The sequence below is a fragment of the Chionomys nivalis genome, chromosome 6 (assembly GCF_950005125.1).
Source record: "Chionomys nivalis chromosome 6, mChiNiv1.1, whole genome shotgun sequence".
Taxonomy (NCBI): Eukaryota; Metazoa; Chordata; class Mammalia; order Rodentia; family Cricetidae; genus Chionomys; species Chionomys nivalis.
This window is the reverse complement of record NC_080091.1, coordinates 56,980,638-57,003,308: the sequence shown is the minus strand read 5'-3', so window position 1 is coordinate 57,003,308 and position 22,671 is coordinate 56,980,638. Positions and strand designations below refer to the sequence as shown.

General features: G+C 42.3%; 1 protein-coding gene across 1 annotated transcript in view; it reads right to left on the bottom strand.

Moving 5' to 3' along the window:
• Positions 1-1,932: 1,932 nt before the first annotated feature.
• Zcchc4 (zinc finger CCHC-type containing 4) overlaps positions 1,933-22,671 on the bottom strand; it is a 39,719-nt gene continuing 18,980 nt past the window's right edge. The window contains exons 6-13 of the mRNA XM_057772178.1: positions 21,278-21,350; positions 18,653-18,803; positions 17,244-17,344; positions 10,659-10,780; positions 10,365-10,440; positions 7,976-8,027; positions 7,374-7,518; positions 1,933-2,720 (exon numbers count right to left, since the gene is read on the bottom strand). Of these exons, the coding sequence (XP_057628161.1) occupies positions 2,651-2,720; positions 7,374-7,518; positions 7,976-8,027; positions 10,365-10,440; positions 10,659-10,780; positions 17,244-17,344; positions 18,653-18,803; positions 21,278-21,350 (790 nt within the window). The 3' untranslated portion in view covers positions 1,933-2,650. The remainder of the gene's footprint in view (positions 2,721-7,373; positions 7,519-7,975; positions 8,028-10,364; positions 10,441-10,658; positions 10,781-17,243; positions 17,345-18,652; positions 18,804-21,277; positions 21,351-22,671) is intronic.

Below are 22,671 nucleotides of genomic sequence, written 5' to 3'. Positions count from 1 at the left end.
CATGTCTCAGCTGTGCCCCTCCTGTCATCACAGCCATGCGCATAACACATGACAGGACAGGACGGAGGGGTGGGGAGGGGTGGGGGCGTGAAGTTCAGGGCTACAACACTTGCCCAGCATACACACACACACACACACACACACAAGGGAGCACGCGTGCACATGAGCCTGGGTTTCACCAAAGGAAACTAAACACAAGAGAACACAAAACGCAAGGGGTCCGTGAAAAGTTTCTTGAAGTTTATTAAGTCTCAGAGCTTAACTAGCCTAAAACAAACAAATCTTTTTTTTTTTTTTTATGTATGTGTACATGCATGTGGGGAACGTGTACTACAGATATGTGTGGCAGTCAGTTCTCTCCCTCCACCGTGGTTTGACAGGGTCTCTCTTATTTCTGCTACTGCACTGGTACCATAAGCTAGCTCACCCAGAGCTTCTGGCCATTCTTCTGGCTCTGCCTCCCATGTTGCTATAGAGTACTGGGTTATACATCCGGCTTTTTCCAGGTATGGAACTCAGATCAGAAGGCTTGCATACCAAGCACTTTCAACCACTGAACCATCGGCTTGTCTTTTGATGTCATCTGATGTTTACCACTATGCAGCACGAATTGTAATTGGTATTAATAATAAAAAACTCCGAGCCAGATAGGGGTTAATGCTGGAGATCAGAGAAGCAGAGTGGGCAGTCACTAGAGTTCTTTTACCATTACCAGTGCTAAGACGGAAGGGGAGATCCTGTCTTCAGACTGTATCAGTCTCCACCAAACCTCAGACTTGTCTGCCTTATAGTCCTCTCTCCACCCAGCCATATCACTCCTGTCTCTACTTTGCTAGTGCTGGAATTAAAGGCATGTGATCCCAAGTGCTGGGACCATCTTTGTGTGAGTTCTGTTTCTCTTTTAGACAGGTTCAATCTTGTGTAGCCCAGGGTAGCCTTGAACTAAACAGAGATCCCTCTGCCTCTGTCTCCTGGGATTAAAGATGTGTGGCACCACTGCCCGGCCTCTGACCTTCAGACAGGCTTTGTTAAAACACAAATAAAACATCACTACACCACTATCCTTTTGATCTGCCCCAGGCTTAAACATCTCACAGACGCATCCACCCGTCCTGAATACAGGGAGTGGGTACAGTACTCACAGGGCTCCAGCTAACACCAAGCCAAAAGGGCTCACTATGAGCTCCAGAGCAGCTGTTTGGAAACAAGAGAAAAGTCATTATGCAAATTAATCCATTTACAACTAATCAGTCTTAAATAGAAAAAGTCAGGTACCTAGCAGAGAAACGGAGCAATGAATTGCTAGTTCTAGGAGACGGAACCACGCACGCTCTTCAGTGCTAGCTAGGCACCTGGGCCAAAAGACAAGCATCTGGCCTCTGGGGTCACACGGTTCGCTCACTACCGAAAACCGAGAGCTGGGCACATATGTCTTAGTCACAAACCAAATGTGACATGTATGAGATGCTCCCAGTGCCACACTGTTGACACAAAGTCTTCTAGAGGGGGATCTGACCATGGCACATAGTCAGGAAGTGTTCCTCAGTGGGCATGAGGGTTCGTCACTATCCTGCCTTCTGTACCAGCTCCTCTCTCAGAGATAAACTATAGCGCGGGTGAGGACACTGAAATGGCAGGGCAGTCACAGTTCAACATCTGAGTGACCCACACCATAAGACCACACCTGATGATGTCAGGTCAACTCCGAGGAACCACACGGTGGAGAACAGGCTCTCACAAGCTGTCCTCTGACTCACATGTGAGCACTGCAGCACACACGGTACTCATGGGCACACATACAGTATATCAACTGGTTAATGCAAATAATAATAATAATAAAGACAACTTGGAAAGTACTGAAAAATAAAGATTTAATAATAAAACAATTACAATCTTTTCATCTTTACAAGACTTTAATAACAATTTACCCCATCATATTCTGATACAATCTTTAAATATTTATATGTCATACTTTTTGTTGAGTCTGGGCATGTCCAACCTTTTGACTTTACAGCATGACATTTTCTACAAAGTTCCTACTCAAGGACTGTGTGATTATGAAAAAAGTCACACAAAGTCATAATATTTAAATGTGTTTATGATTCTGTGTTGGGCCAGATTCATAGCTATCCTGGAACACACATGGCCCATGGGCCATGGGCTAGATGTGCCTTAATGTCTTGCTTGGTCATTTTATAAAAAGTTTCATATTTAAATTAAAACAAAAGCTTGACATAAGGAAAACTATGAACTTTCATTTGTATTAATATCTGGTATTATATGTAAACATACACTGTATGCCCATTTTTCAGAAAAAAAGAAGCCAAAACAAAGACTGGTGGGATTTAAAGAGTGGAAAAAGTATGCAGCCAGAACCAGGGAACCTGCTGAGGGTAGAAAGCTCCCAGGTCTGCAGAGGCTGCTGCCGAAGGGGCTCGAAGCCCACAAACGCCACCTGCCTATTCCTGAGCTCAGGAAGGCACACGTCTTTGAAAGCAGCTGGATTGAAGTCCAGTGTGGCACTTGGAGAAAATGGCATCAAAGGTTGGACTATAAATCTTCCTTATTCTCAAGTCACTGGACTTTTAAGAGCAGGGATATTGATGGGCCCGCTCCCTCCTCTTCTTCCTTCTTGGAGCAGATGTGTGATTCATGGATTGTCCTTTAGTGGCTCCGTTTTTATCTTATTACTTTTTCTTTGCTTCTGCTTTCTGACAGTTCTGAAAAGCAAGGTGCTAAATTATTTTATGGATGAGCACAGTGAATTATGTAATTATGTTGGGGTTTAATTAACTGGCTAACCAAATAGGGAAATAGAAGACACGAAAGAATTCACTGTGTAGTAAGCATAAATCCTCGGTGTCCTAACCATGACAACAACGAAATAGACAGAGGCCTGATCAAGCAAAATGTTTCCGAAGACATTTCTTTAAAAGATGGTTACTACAGATTTAGAACACGCTATTCAGGACAGACACGCCGCAGAAGTGAGCAGCCACACCAATGGGCTTGTCTCTCTGCTACATTTATACTGCTCAACTCAGCACTTCCATTTCCAAATCCCCCAATTACATTTCTCTCTCTCTCTTTTCCTTTTCTTTAAGAAAAGGATTAATACATGTGGAGTCGGCAGGGGCAGAAAGATGAAACAGCACAACAGGAAAAAAAGAAGAGGGGCCATTCCTAAAGCCCCAACACTAATCTTCCTCTCCCTCCTAGGTGTAAAAATGCCAGCAAGCAAGTCAAGGGATGCCCAGCTTTTGTGTCCCAAGCTTCCTGAAAACAAGCCTCTAAATGAACAGGCTGGAACTGCCCCTCTACGACACGTCCAGCAGGCAGAACAGGTCCTCTGCTCTGCTGGTCTCAGAGCCAAGATACAGACAGCCTGTGGTGCAAGATTACTATGTATTCTCCTCTCTATGCTGGCAGAGCCATTTACTCTGCCGAGGACTGGGCTGGCACTCACAGCACTGGGCATTACCTGGAAATGGCCTGACTACTTGGCAGCATCAGTCTCGAGAGTAAGAAGCCATGACTCTCATAAGAGGTAACAAGCTGCCGGGCAGTGGTGGCACACGCCTTTAATCCCAGCACTCGGGAGGCAGAGACAGGCGGATCTCTGTGAGTTTGAGGCCAGCCTGGTCTACAAGAGCTAGTTCCAGGACAGGAACCAAAAAAGCTATGGAGAAACCCTGTCTCAAAAATCAAAAAAAAAAAAAAAAAAAAAAAAGAGGTAACAAGCTAGGCCCAGCTTGGTCTTCCCAGAACCAAACCTGGGTAAAGGGCTTCATGAAGAGTCAGTTGACTAACCAGAGGAGATCAAATCCGGGCCTTCCTTCTTGTTCCCTCAGTACAGTATAGTATGTGTCCGGTGTGGGATATAAAATGAGCGAGCGTAGTCTTGAAAGTCAACGAGCTAGGGAACTGAGCAAAGCAGATCTCTCTCCCTTTCCCCTAATTGTTTTCAGGTAAAAAAAACTTGAGGCTTTGAAGTTCTAGAATCATCCAAGGAGAAAGGGGCAGGGCCAGTCTGACTCTAGACTGTTTCCACACTCTCCTGACAGTGACTACTAGCTAGTAGAACGCCAGCCCCACAGGTCACTGATAGACATCAGCTATGCACAGGTCTCCTGCTACTCACAGAGCTCTGCCTGACTTATAGCGCCAATATTTTGTGCTATGGCCGAGAATATGCACCAGCAGCCCCCCAAAACTTCACTTTTTATTGTTTCTTTGCATATTACATAAACCTCTTCTTTCAACCAGTCAATTTCTTAAAGTAGGATATACTTTCCTGATAAGTAAGGACTTAGCAAATTTAATGAACTCAAGTATAATCTCTAATAGAAAAATCAATGAAGCCATGTGTCTCTATTCAAATTTTAAATTTCTCTTTGGTTCATCTACTCATAAGCAGGATTAAAAATGAACCAGAGTTCCCCAGGGAGTAAGCAGAAGGAAAAGAATTTAAAAGCATTCACTTGTAATGTAAATAAACAAAACTTTCAAGAGCTAAGTATGTGAGCGTGGGTGAACTGGCTGAGTAAAATTAATCATTTTAGTTTCCTTAAAATTATCCTGACCTAGCATTTGTCCTCTAACCGGCAGGATTTATGTAACTGACAACGAGCTTCCACCACAAGAGGGAGCCAGCACCATTTTAGTTAGTTCACAGCCACAGAAAAATTTAACCATAGAAAAACAAAATACAAAAGGCAGCTGTAAAATGCTTAGGACTAAAAAATATTGCATGCCACGGTGTGCTCAAATGTATCTTAAAACAACTGCTATATATAAAGGAAGCGCATTTGTCAGGGCTGGAGAGGTGGCTCGGTGGTTAAGAGGACTTGATGCTTTTGCAAGAGGACCCAGGTTTGATTCCCAGCACCCACGCAGCAGCTAGAACCATCCATGACTCTAGTTCCAGGGCATCTTCTGGCCTCTGCAGACACCAGGCAGGCACATGGCGCACATACATATGTGCAGGCAAAACACTCATACAGATAATTTTTTTAAAAAAAATTACGTATTTTTGTCAATTTCATTATGCAGGTTTTTTAGAAGGCAAAGACAGAGTCTAAAAGAGTTCTCTGAGTAAAGAAAGCAATGCTACCTAAGGACCACCAGGTACATTATACCACAAAGGATTTACTCTTTGAATGTTACTAAACACTCCAACAAACAGACTAGTTTCTTTCTTTCTTTTCTTTCCTTCTTTCCTTCTTTCCTTCTTTCCTTCTTTCCTTCCTTCCTTCCTTCCTTCCTTCCTTCCTTCCTTCCTTCCTTCCTTCCTTCCTTCCTTCTTTCTTTCTTTCTTTCTTTCTTTCTTTCTTTCTTTCTTCAGTCAGGGTCTTACTATATATCCCTGGCTGGCATAGAACTCAAAGATCTTACTGCCACTGCTTCCCTGGTGCTGGGAAATCAAGGTATGCACCACTATGCCAGGCTAAACCAGCTTTTCTCAACAGTAGTAGAGAGTCTATAATCCATTAGTAAACATTACAAGTCCCAGGCCACTGGACCATACAGCAAAACTGTCTCAAAATCAAAATGCACACCAAAATGAAGATTCGGTTTTCATATGCATTAATTCAAAGAATTAAAGGCATGTTAACCCCTGACTGTACTCAAAATTACACTGTAAATGATACATCCATCCTAGAACAAAGGCAGATAGATGGGTTGTATTTTATTATTGAAGGCTTCTAAGGGTAAAAAACCAAAAATTACAAAATTCTTCATTTTTTTTTTTCTTTTTTGAGATAGGGTTTCTTTTAACAGACCTGGCTGTCCTGGAACTCACTCTGTAGACCAGGCTGGCTTCGAACTCATAGAGATCCACCTGCTTCTGCCTCTCAAGTGCTGGGATTAAAGATGTGCACTAGCACTGCCTGGTTCATTTAATTAGTTTTTTTTGTTTGTTTGTTTGTTTGTTTTGAGACAGGGTTTCTCTGTAGCTTTGGAGCCTGTCCTGGAACTCCCTTCGTAGACCAGGCTGGCCTCGAACTCACAGAGATCCGCCTGCCTCTGCCTCCCAAGTGCTGGGATTAAAGGCATGCACCACCACCGCCCGGCTTTAATTAGTTTTTTAAAAGTATTCTTCTACCTTGAACTACTCAGTAGAAATAATTACAAAGTAAGTTTATGAAAAAGGCATTCTAAATAGGAATCACAGTTCAACAGACTGGAAAAAGTCCCTCTGGCTATAAACAAATAAATAGACAGAAACAACTATAACATAATCATAGTAACAAAAACTTCAAATACTTGTCAAACTTTTTATCTTATCAATATCATCCGGCAAAATTTTTAACCATAATCTCAATTTTCACATTAGATGACTAAATTTAGCTATTTAGTCATCTGCAAGAAGTATGTGACACCAAGGTTCTATCTTATTTTCTAATTTAAATCACTCAAACAGGAAGACGTTATTCCTATCATCAATTTTAAAGTTTTTCTTTTTCAAGACAGGGTTTTCCGTGTAACAAACAGCTCAATCTGTCTTGGGACTGGTTCTGTAGACCAGGCTGGCCTCGAACTCATAGAGATCTGCCTACTCTGCCTGCTCTGCCTCTCAGGTGATGGTATTAAAGGCATGTACCACCACCACTCTGCAACTGGACTAATTTTATTCTTTGTTATCAATGTCAAATGTTGGTGGGAGATGTGAAAACAGTCATGGAGGGAAATAGCATTTAGCTATTTATTTATTTATTTATTTATTTATTTATTTATTTATTTATTTATTTTGGTTTTGCGAGACAGGGTTTCTCTGTGGTTTTGGAGCCTGTCCTGGAACTAGCTCTTGTAGCATTTAGCTACAAGTAGAAAGCACATGTAAATGTTCGTAAGAGGTGACAGAGTTTACAGAACTAACTAGTACTAGCAATGCTTCAAATACTCTGGTTTGTTTGCTCATTTCAGTTTGGTTAAAGAGATCAAACTGTTGGGTTTGAATCCCACATAAACTGGTAACTTCTGTTATAATACAATCAATTCAGCCCTTTTCTGCTTTGGAATTCACGCTTTTCTGTTATGGAACGGCTCCATTCCATCGAGATGCCTTTCTCCTCCTGCCACCAGGTGTCTGCCCTGGTCCTCGCATACAGCTGGACCCTAGTATCATTTCCTTCAGTGAAGTCTGAATTACAATTACAATAAAATTACAACTTCAGCTAGGTGGTGGTGGCACACGCCTTTAATTCCAGCACTCAGGAGGCAGAGGCAGGTGGATCTCTGTGAGTTTGAGGCCAGCCTGGTCTACAAGAGCTAGTTCCAGGACAGGCCCCAAAGCTACATAGCTTCTGGAAAGCTTGATGCCAGCAATCTTTTGGGTTTTTTTTCCTAGAAAGTAAAAGACCTCAACTAACCTCTTAGTTCTCTTCAAGGCACCAATGTTGGGACAATTGCTGCGTTTGTGATCCAATGCACCACAAATAAAGCAGCCATCTCTAGGGCCAGCACAGGAATGATCGGGGAGCGCACAGCGATGGCAAGTGCTACAATGGATCCAGGCTGTAAGAGAAAAACTGAGTTTCAGAAGAGGTTCATTAACATGATTTTTCATTTCATTAACTTCTGAGGTAGGCTACAGGACTAATGTTTACTTCAAATATTGTAGCTGGTGGGCTTAGCTCATTTTAATTTGGCTAAAGAGATCAAGGTGAAGTGTTTGAATCCCACATAAACCAGTAACTTCTGCTATAAAGCAAACAAATTCAGCCCTTGCCCAATACATCATGAGCTGACAGCAGCTGCCACCACAGTAGAGGCTGGTTCAGAGGCACAGTGCCCAGTGGAGCCAGATGCCACACTGACATAGGCTAGCAGTCAGCTTTCCCATGAAAGACGTGTGCAGGTAATTACAAAAGTCAATGTCGGTCTCTGCATTATTTTCCTTTTATGAATATAATAAAAATTCTATTTGCGTGAGCAGAACTAAACATGTTTTCCCAGGATCTCGGACACTTACAAGGCTTTACACACTTTCTGCAGAGAAAGCAATGGCTCCATTTCCTGCCATCCTACAAAAACAAATTTTAAAATGTTCAATTCGTTATAAAAGCCAAGTTCCACAATTAAAAATTAAAATGTCTTATTAAAATATGTGTAAATTATTCATTCCCTATTTCTCCCTTTCCTGGGCTTCACAATTAAATACTCTGATTCTAATTTATGCATTTCTCCACTTAACTCAAATGCCTCCTTGATGGGCCTCAATTTCCTTAACTATGAAACTAGATTTATCCAAATGATCTTGAAAATCCACTCTGCTTCAAGCCATCCAATCTTCACAAAGAAGGACGCAAATGAAAATTTCAAGAGAATTAATGATTCCATAATTTTATGTTCTCTATACTACATAGCCCTTAATGAAATTCATATTTGAGAGCTTCGTGTAATTTAGCAAGATAGATTACAGGTTACTACTTGAGTTATTTTTTTAAAAAATGAAATAAAACATACCTAGAAAAGTACATTCAATACATATGTGCACTTTACGAATATTAAAGTAACAGCCTATCAAGAATTGGGGCCTTTTGAGCCCCGAAAACCTCTCGATGTGGCTTCTCACCACAGCACCCCTCCTTCCCATTGGATAGACCTGCTTTGAGTTTTGTGACCCTCAATTCCCTAGTCTTGATATTTATCACCCATTTGCATATTTCTAAATAAGTTTTTTCTCCCTCAATTTTAAACTTTATACAACCTGGGCATAATATAAACCATTTCTAAATTAATTGAAAATAGTTGTATGAACCTAAACTTTTCTTTGGAAAGTGATTTGTGCTGTTTAGAAAACTTAAGCTCCATATGTTCTTTCTGAGTAAACTGAGTAAAGATGAACAAAGTGGCTGAGAGGTCATCCTCCTGTCTCCATAAAAATAAGCAGGAAGCTTAGTCATTATTGCTCAAAGTAGGAAGCAAGCCAGATGTCCTTCGGTAGGTGAATGGTTACAAACTGTGATACACCCAGACAACAGCAAGTCCTTAACAAGAATGAGCCATTTAGTCACGGAAAGACAGACAGGCGCTTCAGATGGCCATTTCAGGTGAGAAGCCAGTCTGAGAAGCAGCGCGCATGCTGTGTGACTTTCTGGAAAAGGTAGAACTCTATAGAGACAGTAAGATCAGTTGCCTGAGGTTAGGGAAGGGAAGGGTGACCAAGCAGTGCATAGATTTTCAGGGAACATAGTGAAGTCACGCTGCATGACCCCACAGTGGCAGAAGCCAGCCATTATACATATTCATCCAATTGAAAGAACACACAGCACCAAAAGTGAACCCCAAAGTAAACATGGACTCTGGGGTGAAAAATAAGTGGGTTCATCAACCGTCACCCAAGGTATACTGCAGTCCCAGACACTAATGAAAGAAGGCTGTGCGGGGAATAGGAAGGATATACGCATCTCAGTACCTTCTGTTTCACTGTGCAGCAAATCTAAAACGCTTTCAAAAACAAAGGCTCTGGAGAAAAGCACAAGAACTAAACCCATCAACAGAAGACAGGTCTCTTGTTCTGCAGCAGCTGTAAAAGAGCAGAGAGTAACCACCCTACCTCTCAGGGGCTACTTGAGGACATAAGTTTTAACCCATGCAAAGCTCTGAGGAACAAGCCTGGCACATAAAAAGTGCATGGTCTATGCTACTAATCACTGCTTCATCAGAGCGGCAATGCTACCTAATGGTCCAATGCCTGATTTGAAATATCATAATTTTACCCTTAACAGACATATAAATTCAGCACTTAGTGCCTTATTTGAAACACTTTTGGTAAGTACCATATGAAAATGATTGAAATAGCTATTTACAATGATGAAAGAAATTAAGTACCTTAAAAAGCCTGTTTTAGGGCTGGAGATATGGCTAAGTGGTAAAGGCACCACCAAGCCTGATGACCTGAAATTGATTCATGGAACCCACATGGTAGAAGGAGAAAACCGCCTCCTGCAAGTAGTCCTCTGACCTCCTCATGTGCCTACACATATACACCTTCCACACACAAGGTATTTTTAAGACTACTAAATTTTTTATTAGAAATAAGGTACTACTATATTAAGATATAGGAAGTGATAATATTTATGAATTCAAGTAGTAACAAAACTTTTTGTTGTTGTTGTTGTTTTTGTTTTTTTTCCAGACAGGGTTTCTCTGTATTGCAGCTTTGCTGTTCTGGAACTCACTCTGTAGATTAGGCTGGCCTTGAACTCACGAAGATCTGCTTGCCTCTGCCTCCCAAGCGCTGGGATCAAAGGTGTGTACCACCACCTCCAGGCAACAAAACATTTCAAGAGTAATAAAATTATCAAACTAACATACAACAAACACTCACATAAATATTTTACAGACGAGAACTATACCTTGGATGTGCAGGAATTACAGTGCACACAGTGCTGATTCTCAAGAGAAACATATCTCTGACAGAGAGAGCAAAATCTAAAGAGAGAAACAAAAAAGGAGCTGCATGGATTCATTGAGATTCACAGAGCAGGCTTGCTCCAAAAATTGGAGGTAATCAGAATTCAATTCAATGTGAAATTCTGGACCAAATCTAAGAGCAATACAAGAACCAACTGACAATATTGAAAGCATTTTACTGTTAGGTACACAGAATTGCATTTTCAGATGACCTGGGAAGTTCAAAGTGGTCTCACCTGTACCCTTCTTCTGCAGGAAGGATTATTTTGTTGGGTGAAATGTTGGTGAAAATCCGCACAGGAGACTGTTTTCGACCTGTCTTTCCATGTTTGTAGAGTGTGTGATTATCATAGTCTACCTAGAAAGTAAAAAGAAAATTCACTCAAATGAGCCAACATTCTCTAAGCCCCTTTAACCAATAAACAGACTGATGCCAAGATAGAGGCTGAAGCAAGTAGCAAATAAGAAACTCCGAAAAGCAAGTTTACTCACAGCCAGCCTCGAGAGGCCTCCATGGCAGGGGCATCTCATTACAACAAGGGTAAGATGTGTTACAACACACTCATGTTGGTGGGCCAGGGAAATGACTCTAATTCTATCTAAAAGGGTCCATAAGAAAGTCTGGTTTGTAATTAAGAACTTTATTTCGGATGCTAAAAACAAGGCCTTCGTTTGAAGATGCCAGTGTCACTGAGCCGTTCCACTTCCTTGGAGAAACGTTTGTCATTCACCAAGTCAAAGTGCATCCTCAGTCTGGCCTTCCACCCCTGACTTGTCATTTTACTTTGCAATGGACAGAGGTTAGGTGCCAGACGAGGGCTGTCACTTGTTAGATGACCTTAGACAACCTTGTAAATGTTTTTAAACTGTAAAAGGGGTCACGGATCCTGACGTTACAAGTTGCTGTGAGGGTCAATACTCAGCCCAGAGTCTGGTATAAGGCAGAAGATGAAGTGAGAACACTTGTGCTTCCGCTCCACACCAACACTGACCTCCCCTAACGTCAGAACTTGGCATTTCAGCCGATTATCTGGACAGGCCAACAAGTATTGTTTTATAATTCCCTGTCCTCCTCCAGCCTATTACCCACACACATTCTCAGGGTGGCTTTTGGTCTGTTGAAAATCCCGTAGCTACTAAATCTGTTTTTTGTTTTGTTTTGTTTTGTTTTTGTTTTTAGCTCAGTAACACTCAAAGTGTTTGAGCAACACCAACATTACCTAGGTCCTGTTAGAAGTGCAAATGTTTACTCAACCTAGCACCAACTACATGAGAAACTTTGGAAGTGGGGCCCAGCAGGTGGTTTTAGCAAGCCCACCCTGCACACTCAAGTTTGAGAAGCACTGGTTTAGATCACCCCCAAGAATGCCAGGAGATGGTTATGAGCTCAAGTTATGAGGGCACCAATTCAAGATGCAGAACAATAGCGAGGTGCACTTCTCCAGGATGTGCAGCAGCCATCTCAAGAGGAGTGGGATAAAACCCATGAGGCCATGGAAGCTGCTTTGGCCCCGAAGAAAAACCCGAATCAGGCCCTCTTGGACCTGCATTCCCTGGATCCTGCCTGCACAGAGCCTCACCTCTGTGATTTGTTGGAAAACCACTTCCTAGATGAGGAGGTGAAACTCAGCAAGATGAGACACCACCTGACCAAGCTCCGCAGGCTGGCTAGGCCACAGCCAATACAGACAGCAATGCCCCAGCCATCTCTGGGCACAGAGTGTCTCTTGGAGGGGCTCATTCTCAATGACTAGGAGGCCTTGCCTTCCAAGAGGGCTCCCTTCTCCACTCTGCACCACCAGACTCAGGACCTCCATCGGAATCTTTCAAGCCACTAGGCAGCTTTGTAACTGCCCTGGAGCTCCCACCCACAAAGTCGTGGACCAAGTAAAAAGAAGCTTTTTGAAATATCAAAAGGAAAAAAAAAAGTCCCATTTAGGGCTGAATACTTGGTCTCCACACTTCAACCAACTGTGAAGGGCCAGGCTTTTAAGGTTACACTGCTTGCCTCTCTCCACAGCTCTGGTTTAACTCAGTGTTACCAGATTTACAAGTAACTGCACTCCCTAAGGCTCACTAACAAGCTCCAGCAGTGAGCAGAAGCTAAGTAGATGAGATGAGGACAGGGCAAGGGTCAGGTGAAAAGCCCTGGGCTTCTGACTGGCTGCTAGCAGGGGCATCCTCAGTTATGCCTTATGGTCCATGAAGGGTGGCTGGAGATCTCTACTTATGCGCAGCATCCTAACAAGGGGAGACTAAGTTAGATAGCATTTGCAGCCCTATGCTCAGTTCCCACATTTTAAGAGAGACACTGATAAAACCGGCCCATTTCTACTGAAAATAATAGCAATGAACAGGATTTATAGTTTAACAAATTGGGGATGTTTGCTCAGAAAAGACAGGGAGGAACTGACAGCTAGTTCATAACTGAAGGGTATCATATAGAATAGAAATTAGACTTATCCTTTATTGCCTCGAAGAATAGAACCAGGAGCAATGGTTAGAAGTTAATGGGGAGCATATTTTATCTCAATATGAGAAAATTCTCTAACGATTAGAGCTATTAAATAAATTGAGTTGCCTTGTAAGGCTGTGGGGCTCTGCACCCCGAAAGCATCCGAGTGAAGCTGGATGAGTGTCATGAATTTGGCAAAGAGGATTATTACATCGGGAAGTCAGCCCAGGTAACCTCTACGTTTCTTCCCAACTTCCAAAATCCTTTGAATATATGTTACCTATTAGAGGCAAGACACGAAAATAGATTTTACTTAAAAAAATCAACCTAAAATAGTAGTTGAAGTAATTTTCTTTTAAAGGGATTTAAATTGATAATGTCTCCCCAGTGCACTCCTTTGTGAACTCGAATACATGTGGCACCTTATTAAATTCAACAAAAGATATTTTGCACATAAACTTGAGAGTATCGTAAGAAAAACCATTCTTCCCAAGAGAATCTTATGAAGATTTTGAATGCTGGAGAGTTATAGTGTGGGAAGACCCCACTGTGTGGGCGCTCTGTGCACTATACCAGCAGATGGAGGGGGCAGTTTCTTTATGGCTTCCCAAGGAGCCGGAGAATGCATGTGTCAGGAAGGTGGCTGATTGCTCGATTTTGCATAACCTAATTGAGATTATTATTATTTTTAAATGCGGGTTTGTTGTGCTAATTAACTATAAACATATGGTATGTAAAACGCATGCTGCTAGAGTAAATTAATGTACCTCTAACATACATCCATATTTCATAGCTTCATCCACACAAATAAACCTCCCGTGGAAGTGCTGTAAAGCAAACACAATTTTGCAAATTGCCTCTCGCTAGTGCTAGAGCTGATCCACCATGTTCCCATCATTATCCCTGACATCTCACTCACAATGATGATGAGAGGCATTTTCAAATGGAAAATTTCTCCCACAGAACTGATTAATGTGATGAAGTACTGTATAGAAATGAGGAAAAGCACAAAAATCTCTGCAATTCCCAACTTTTAATTTGAGCCATACGCAAATATCTTCCGCAATATGAGACTGAAACTAGTTATATGGAACACTGAGGCCTTCGTTGTACCTACTATGTTCCAGGCAGCACGCCAGGCCACCCTAGCATTCGCACAGCTGCCTGAGGACTATGCTCTATGTCGTTTCACTAAGGTCTCAAGACCATGCCTCAGTTCCTACCACCACGGTCAGCCTTAACCTCACAGCCTTGGAACCCCGACTTAAAATTTCCACACAGACCTCATCCTGCTTTTTACTCAATCCCTACTAAGTCTTTATTGCACACTAAGTTTCAAAAATGTGGTTGCCTCTTTTTTTCCCCTTTTTTTCGAGACAGGGTCTCACTATGTAGCTCTGACTGTCCTGGAACTCACTATGTAGACCAGGTTGGCCTGGAACTCACAGAGATCTGCCTGCCTCTGCCTCCCAAGTGCTGGGATTAAAGACATGCCCAAGTTGACATCTTTTAATATTCAATAATTTCTCAAAATTCCTATCAAAATATTTTCTTTTCTATTGTAAAAAAATAAGCTAGAAAAGGTTTCCTACACAGGCTGAGTATAAAAAAAAATTAGCTTTTCAAAGCAAATAGCTCTATTTCAACACATAAGATGCATTCCATGTTAGGATATGATGACACATGAGAGAACATTCCAGGAAGGTTGAACTGTGAAACCATCTCACTGGGATGTGATAATCACATGAACACTGCCACTCCCTGACCCAGCTTCTAGCTCTTCACCCTGTGGCAGACATCACTAATCAATCCTGCTAGCTTGTCATATAGCCTGGCATTTGTTGAATAGATCTAGACAGTCACTACTAGAGGAGTCTCAGGCTCAGCAACACTGCAAGGGAAGCCTGTCTGCCGCCCCTCTGCTCTTCCAGGCATTTACTTTACAGGTGAGGCACAGAAATCTGGAAAGCCAGCGGATCACATGACTCTACAGGCAGTGCTGGGACCAGTCTTCTAACTCTAAATTGGAATTCACCTCCTTCCTAATTCACCCTTCATGAAGTTGCAATTAGGTTTCTGATAACTATTTTATTGTCTGTTTATCAAGTACTTAATTGCTGAAGTCCTCGTGATTTATATTTCATGAAGGTTTGCAGCATTTGAGTCATCCACTTATCTGAAAAGTACCCTCCCTAATCCTAAAAAGAGATTCAGTGATTATGGCATTTTATTTTAACTTTTTTACTATGTTGTGACTTGGAGTCTTATTGTGGCTTTGGTGACAGTTGGGGCAGGGTTGGAGCTATGTGAAAAGACCTCAAATGCAGGACAGGAGACATGCAATTTTCGTTTGATCTAGATTTGTCTGCAGTGCTGGGGACTGAACCTGGGGCCTCAGGCATGCTATGTTCTGTCTTACAGATCTTATTCTCATTCTTCTTTCCAGCGGTTGGCTTCTGTTTTATGAAAATCACTGCTTTGCTCCCAGACAGATACACATGCTCTAACCTGAACATTTTTTTCAATAACATAGTGAATTACACAATTATTTCCAGTAAGCGTAGGCTGTCAACTATTCCCCAAAGCCCTTTCCTAATGACACAGGCAGGCAAAGAAAGAGACATGGAAATGTCAAGTCTACATTAACATAATTTGTCTACCCTATTAAAGAGCTGCCTTCTTTTGCCCCATCACCATTTCAAATTCTTGCTACTTCTCTGTATACAGATGCAACCACCTTCCAGGTACTTGTGTTATCTAATCTTAAGCTCACAGATATACAGGGCGGGGAAAAGGCTGAGAAAAAGTTCTGCCTACCTTGGGACTACCTGAATGATGACCGTGCTGATAACAACAGCCCGGACTCTATGAGTGTGGAGACTGGCTGCACTGTCCATACATTACCTCATGAACCATCTGTCATCGTAGCTACTAACATCACTATCGCCATCGCCACATTCAGTTCACAGACAGGAGTGCGTCAGAGAACCTAAGCAGCTGAGTCAAGACTAAGACCCAGATGCCCTCGACGCTAGAGTCTGTGATCCTTTCATTCAATCATTTGAAATATACAAGAAACCTACTGTGCGCCAACCATCACACCAGGGCACCACTTCCTCCAAAGGCAGCAGGTGCCACTGAGACTGGAAACAGTTTAGTTCGTGAACATCTTTAGATTAAGTCAGCTGTGTCTGCCTTGCAAATGCCAATTCTAGAAACAGCCCTCACTCAAACAAGAACAAAACCCTGCAAACTTGAAACAGCTGTGGAGGGAGCCATGCTGTAGGCTATATTTACCTAGAAGTCAAGGCTGAAATGGCTTACACTACCCACTTTTGGAAAGGACCCTGTTAATATGGCTCAACATCCACAGAAATGTCCACCACACCTGAGAAAATAATCCAATATTCAAAATTTCTACTATGTAAAAATTCTATGCATCAGAAATCAGCAGTTTCATTTATAGTGCCTTAAAGACAGAAGAAACATAAGAAAGAATGAAATGACAGCACAGTCAGTTAAGGAAGTAATTGGAAATTATTAAATAAAGATTATATAGCTACCTCTAAAAGTATGTACTTTTAAGAACAGAGAAGAATTCCAGAAAGTCTTTTAAAACTGGCATTGCAGGTGCAGCCGCCTCCCCAACCATCCCTTCAATCTCTTCACGACGGCATGTGCCTTTGAGAGCAGACAGATGAGAGACAGTGCTGTCTTGCAACAGCTGGGAAAGACATTTACAATTTCATGGCTGAAAACTTCAGTCAGTCAATTATTCAGATCTCAAAAGGAAAACTGTCTATGTACACAGAAGAAACGGTCTAATTTGGTGAACACACCAAGTTTGGGGGACGACAGGGTTAACTTTAGAACCCCAGGAAAGAAAGAAGTTGAGGGGCAGAGTGCAACTTTCTGGGCCTTGGCCTGTATGTAATCTCAGAGATGCTCGTGTCAGTGGGCTGGCACACTCACACACAGATCTCCACTGCTCTAGACACCCCACTCCTTTCCGATAACCTGTGCCGACGAAAGAGTAGATCAGCTGATCTAAAACCCTAGCTGCACTCTGTGCTCACCTGGGATACCTGAGAAAGCATTTTTTTTTTTAGGGTTTTATTCTCTGATTTTATTTGGCAAGGGTGTTCTGTTTTGTTTTGAGTGGGCATACTCAAGAATCTGTATTTTTAGCAAGTACCCTAGAAGCTGCAGACATTAGGAGCCGTAAGTAACCTATACACAGTATAATTTCATTGTTTATATAGTTCAAAACACTTTAATTTACTAAAAATCAAAGGCTAGTCTTATCAGAATATTCCAGCAGCACAACCATTCCCCAGCCGCACCGGAAGACAGGGTGTTACGATACCTGGTAATCCAGCATGGTGAAGCTTGGAAAACACTGACAAATCCGGGACTCAAAAAAATAGGGGAATATCCAGAAAATGGGCAGTTCTTTGTGACTGTCATCTAATGAATCACACAGAAAAAAGTAAATGGATACACAAAAGAAAATAAGAAATTGATTCTAAAAACAGAACTAAAGTTTTCAACAGACATTTCAGTTGTTCAATACATATGTCTGTCATACAGAAAGGGAATTCTTACAACAGTGCCGTTCTGCCTTGAGCATTCCCAAAGGTTAATGGAAATATCACATGTCTACACAATGCACAGCCTTACTCTTCTGATTAGTGATCGTAAGAGCAGCAAATAATAAGTGGTATTTAACAACGAGCTATGCTTCAGAATCCTGGAAATTCTGTCCCTGAAGCACACTACTTCCAGCTCAGCTAGTGGAGCCTGACCACATGCCCCGGACACTCGTGGAATTTAGAAGCTCCATCTAAAACTGAATGGACTCACTAATGGGATAATGGAATGAAACACTTTGAAGTTTCCAGGCACTTCAAACTGAGAAATTCCCCCACTTGTTAACCCACCTCTAGAGCTAGAAGTCTACGTTCTGTTACTGTTGATTGCCCACTTGGGTGTCCAACCTCCGTTTAAGTCATGCTGAAATTCAAGGCTCTGGGCCTGAGGTTGATAATGTTCTGGTTGGTGTTTATGACAAGTTGGCATAAGCTAAAATCATTTGGGAAGAGGGAACCTCAACTGAGCAAATGTCTCCATGAGATTGGCTGCTGGGGTATATTCCTGGTTCATGGTTGATACGGGAGGGCCCAGACAATTGTGGACAGTGTTGCTCCTAGGCAGGTTGAGCAAGCCATTTGTGTGTGTGTGTGGGGGGGGGAGCAACCAGTAAGCAGCCTCCTTCATGGCCTCTGCACCAGCTCCCGCCTCTAGGTTCCTGCCTTGGCTTCCCTCACTGGACCGTGATTCAGGACGTGTAAGTCAAATAAACCCTTACCTGTCCAAGTTGCTTTTGGTCATGGACTTTATCACAGCAATAGAAAAACTTTAGGGACAGGAAAAGTAAGGGCCACAGAGCTCACTAACCTATTCTTAGCATCTAAGCAGCGCCTGCACACAGCAGCCACTAAGCATTTTTGAACAAATGACGGCAGTAACTGCTGTGCTTCACAATGCTCCATAACCTTATAACCGTGTTACTGAGAAGCCATTCGGAAACATGAGTAGGGTAAAAGGAAGTGTCCCAGGATCACGGAGTCTGCCATGATCAAATCAACACGCTCTTAAAGAGTCCAGGAGCTACATACTGCATCCATGCTGGCTTGGCTAGTATTCACAGGAAGCAGATACATAAACCCATGCTCATTTTACAGCAATTTAAAGTAAAAAAAAAAAAAAAAGTACCTTGGCTTTGACCTTCTTTCCACATAGCAATTAACTTCTTGAATGTAATAGCCAGAGGTTCAACCAAGCCACCAAAAGGAGGGTCTGTCACCATAATCACCCCTTCACCTTCCTCTTCCTGTAAGAATGCCTTGCACACTTCAAGGGCAGCCTGTAACAAATAAAAGTCATTTCTAAATTAGAACCAGAGAGCAGCCCTTTATCCTACTGGGAGAATGCATTAAGCTTGGTCTCTCTCAGGACTGGAAACGTCACCAAGTCACCCCGCCATTGCAAAGTCCCTCAGTGACATCCAAAGTCTCTCTCAGTCACTCACGTCAGATTTTATCTTTGGGTCCCTGGATAAGCAGGTTTTTAAATTGCAAATTCAAATACCATCACTATCACACAACTACACATTTCAAATAGTTAAATTAAAGAACTAAATTTAGTAACCCAAAAAAGAGAAAGCCGTCACCCGTGAAAACAACCTACACATTCAATTCAACAAACAGGAGCAGAGGCGGTGCTGAGCCTCGAGGACACGAGGAGGCCAATTGTGGTTTTTGCTGTCTGTCTTGTCTACTGCCACAAGTTCAGCTTAAGAACTGCTTCGAGTCAGCAGGTAAGCATGCACACTCTGAGTACTAGGTGAGCAGCAGACATAGGTGAGCATGCACAGCAAGTAAATAAAGAAAGTCCACAAATGGCAAACCCCATCCGGTCCTGGAAACTGCGCCAGTAACACACTTTCCCACCAGGCTGCTGGTGTTTCCAGGAGCTGCCAAACTAACCACAGCTAGGAGGTTTACCACTTTCTGCTTTGAGTGCCGTTGACAGAGCTACACCTATGATAGTATCACTATGGTACTACTAGTTAGTCTACTGACTTGGAAGCAGTTGGCAAATCAACACCTTCAGTATTCAAAAAGCACAAGCTTTTAAAGTTACGTGGAACTTTAGACTGTACTTAGCCTAGTAATGCGACATCAAGGATGCAAACCCACTTCCTCACCCATTACCCTAATCTCATGCCTCCCTGCCCCCCATCAAATGGTCACCAACCACCCCATATCAGTACCCCACTGGCCACACCAACACAGCACTTCTAGGCCTCACTCTTCCCCCTGCCCTGTATTCTTCAGAGCAGTCCACAGAGCAGGCTGGCCTTGACTGCCACCTGGGCATGGCTGCAGAGTCCACCCCCTGCCTCCTTCCTGTCACTAAGAAATGCTGGTAGGTGGCTTCAGCTCCCATCCTCCTCTACACGATGGAATCAGTTCTCAAATGCAGAGATACCCTTTGGGAACAGTGACACACACCTAACTCTAACTGCTGTTCATTGTGACCCTTAGGTTGGTGGCTTCATAGCTGAGATACATGCCATGGCAAACTGATCCCATTGGATGGAAAACTGTGTTTGCTACATCACAAGACTCACATTTCAAGCCTGACCAATAACTTAACATTTGTGCTCATGTCCTGAAAGCTCTGTTTTCATTCCATCATTAGCTAGTATCTCAAATTTTTAGTATACAAAGCTAAGATGAGTTCCAGATCTAAAACGACAGATTGACAATACACCTCCAGGGATGCTTCAAACTGTTACTGACATCCAAGCCTGACCTCCACACCTCCCGTCAGGTGTGACTATTTGGTTGTTTGGTTTGGCTCAAGGACTAACGAGAGCTGCAGCTAGAAACAGTCATGTAGGTAGTCCAATCCGTTTATCCTTGGTGATGTTAGAAACAGCACACCTTGAAAGCTGCTTTCCCCTACAACTTTCCTCTTTGTTAGAGCTTGTTTGTCTGTTTAAATTTATTTTGGCTACCTGGAACTTGCTATGTAGACCAGGCTGGCTTCAAACTCAGAGATCTGCCTGCCTCTGCCTCCTGAGCGCTAGGATTAAAGGTTCAGTGAGCCAGCATATCCAGCTCTTACTTATTATTTTAATAACAACTTTAGGTCATGGAAAAGCAAGAGAAAGGTACGGAGTTCACATAGAGTCCTTGTCTGGAATATGCATTTAATTACAGTATGGTAGAAAACAAAGGAGAATTTGCCCTTGCTAGGGGTTCAGGGGAGGCTGGAGGAAGTGATTTGGAGCAGAGCTCTAAAAGTCATCAAAGCAAAGCAATGGCCCTGTGGTGGGGGTCACTGGACTAGCTGAAGGTGTACAGCTTGCATCCTCAACACAAACAGCAAGGACAAGGACAGGTGAGGCAGGAAAGGTTAACGGAAGTCAGAGCCCATGGCGCCCTGTGGGCCTTGCCGAGTGTGGCACGCTCAAGTGTAATACCTGCACTTAGAAGGCAGGGGCGGGAAAATTCCCTTAAGTCCCGGCCAAGCTAACCTATTGTATGTGGTGAGCGGCAGGCTAGGCAGACTATATAGTGAGACGCTGTCTGAAGGAACCAGTGAAAACGGAACAGCGCTTCCCTCCTAGCTGTTCAGTAACAAGCAGTGAGGGAGACTGGCATAACTCAGAGATAGAGCACCTGTCTAGCACACCCGAGGCCCGACATTCCATCCCCGGCACCACTAGACAAAACAGGGAAGATACACTAAAAAATAATTATAACAAAAAGGTGCTCTCGAATGTGTTAATCAACAATAACAGAAGGAGATGATGGCCATAAATTTTACCTTTCCATCAAAGAAATGATGGTTGAACATGTTGTAGCGGCAAAAGCTATCTTCCAGGTAAAACTGCGAATACCTGTAAAACAATTCATTACCAAATGACGTACCCCGGCACATAATATAGCAAATGAACAAACATTAAAATAGGATTTTAAACCCCCAAATCACATTTTGATTAAATTTCATCATCCTTAGTTTTTTTAAAAATGAAGAATACTTTACAAACAAAGTTAAGTGAATCTGTAACAGTAAATAGTGAATTTATTTTCCCAAGTAGGCCAGTGCAAAACCAAAGAATAATCATACATAAAAGATACAAGTTCCAAGCAGCTGATGGTAGAGGCCTGTAAGCCCAGTGTTTTGGGAGGTTGAGGAAGGAGGACTGCAAGTTTAAAGCCAGCCTGGGCTACAGAGTGAGTTCAAGGGCATCTTGGCGAGACCCCATCTCAAGTAACAAAGTAAGGGCTGTGAGTAGGGCTCAGTGACAAAGCACCTGCCGGATTGATATTCCTGAAGCCCATGGTCAACTCTCTGAACCACAAAACCAGCAATCAAGACCCATGTTCTTATGGACCAGACCACCACACATAAACGACTGGGCTAGACATATCGTGCAACGTAAGTTCGCGGTATGTTTACATTTAAGATATGTCTCTCCTGGTTAGTAGTTTCTTAAAATCTTATTTTTAATTATGTGTGTGCGTCTATGTGTATGGGTTTGTGAGAGGTGTCTAGCCTCTGGTGTTTGTGAGGTGCCTGCTGTGGGTTTCTGCAAGGGCAGTTTATTTCCTTCTGAGCCATCTCTCCAGTTCCTCATGGTTAATCAATTTAAGGAAATATTAAGTCAACATTTCTGTTAACAGCTATTATTTCTTCTGTGATGAACAAAAAAAAAGCACTTAATGCAAAAGTTTTCCTTGTCTAATACAAATTAGTTTAATAAAATATATTTCTCAATATAATCCTGAAAGAAGTATGAGCATTTAGTGTTTGCTGAATTTGTGCCAGGAGAATGAATTATTCTATTCTAACCACTACTTTAAAATGCCATCAAAAATGAATCAGAGCACCAGCTTTGGGAATTCACATTTTATAATTTATTTTTGTTTTTTACTAATTTGCTAAGAAAACCTCATACTGCATAGCGGCTTCAGTTTATATTCACTTAATTATGTAGCAGGCCAAATCTTTGTTTCCCAGCTGAACTACCTGTTTCTTCATTTGTGTGCCTGGGCCTCGCTGTCTTTATCGCTGTTTCCTGACGTTTTCACACACAAACTTTTGAGACTTCAAAAACTCTTGAGCTTTTTCTATCTTATTATAAATAATGCACATGTGAACCATGCCATCCTTGTTGGAAAGACTGACAAAACTAAAAAAATAAGAAAATCAGAAAT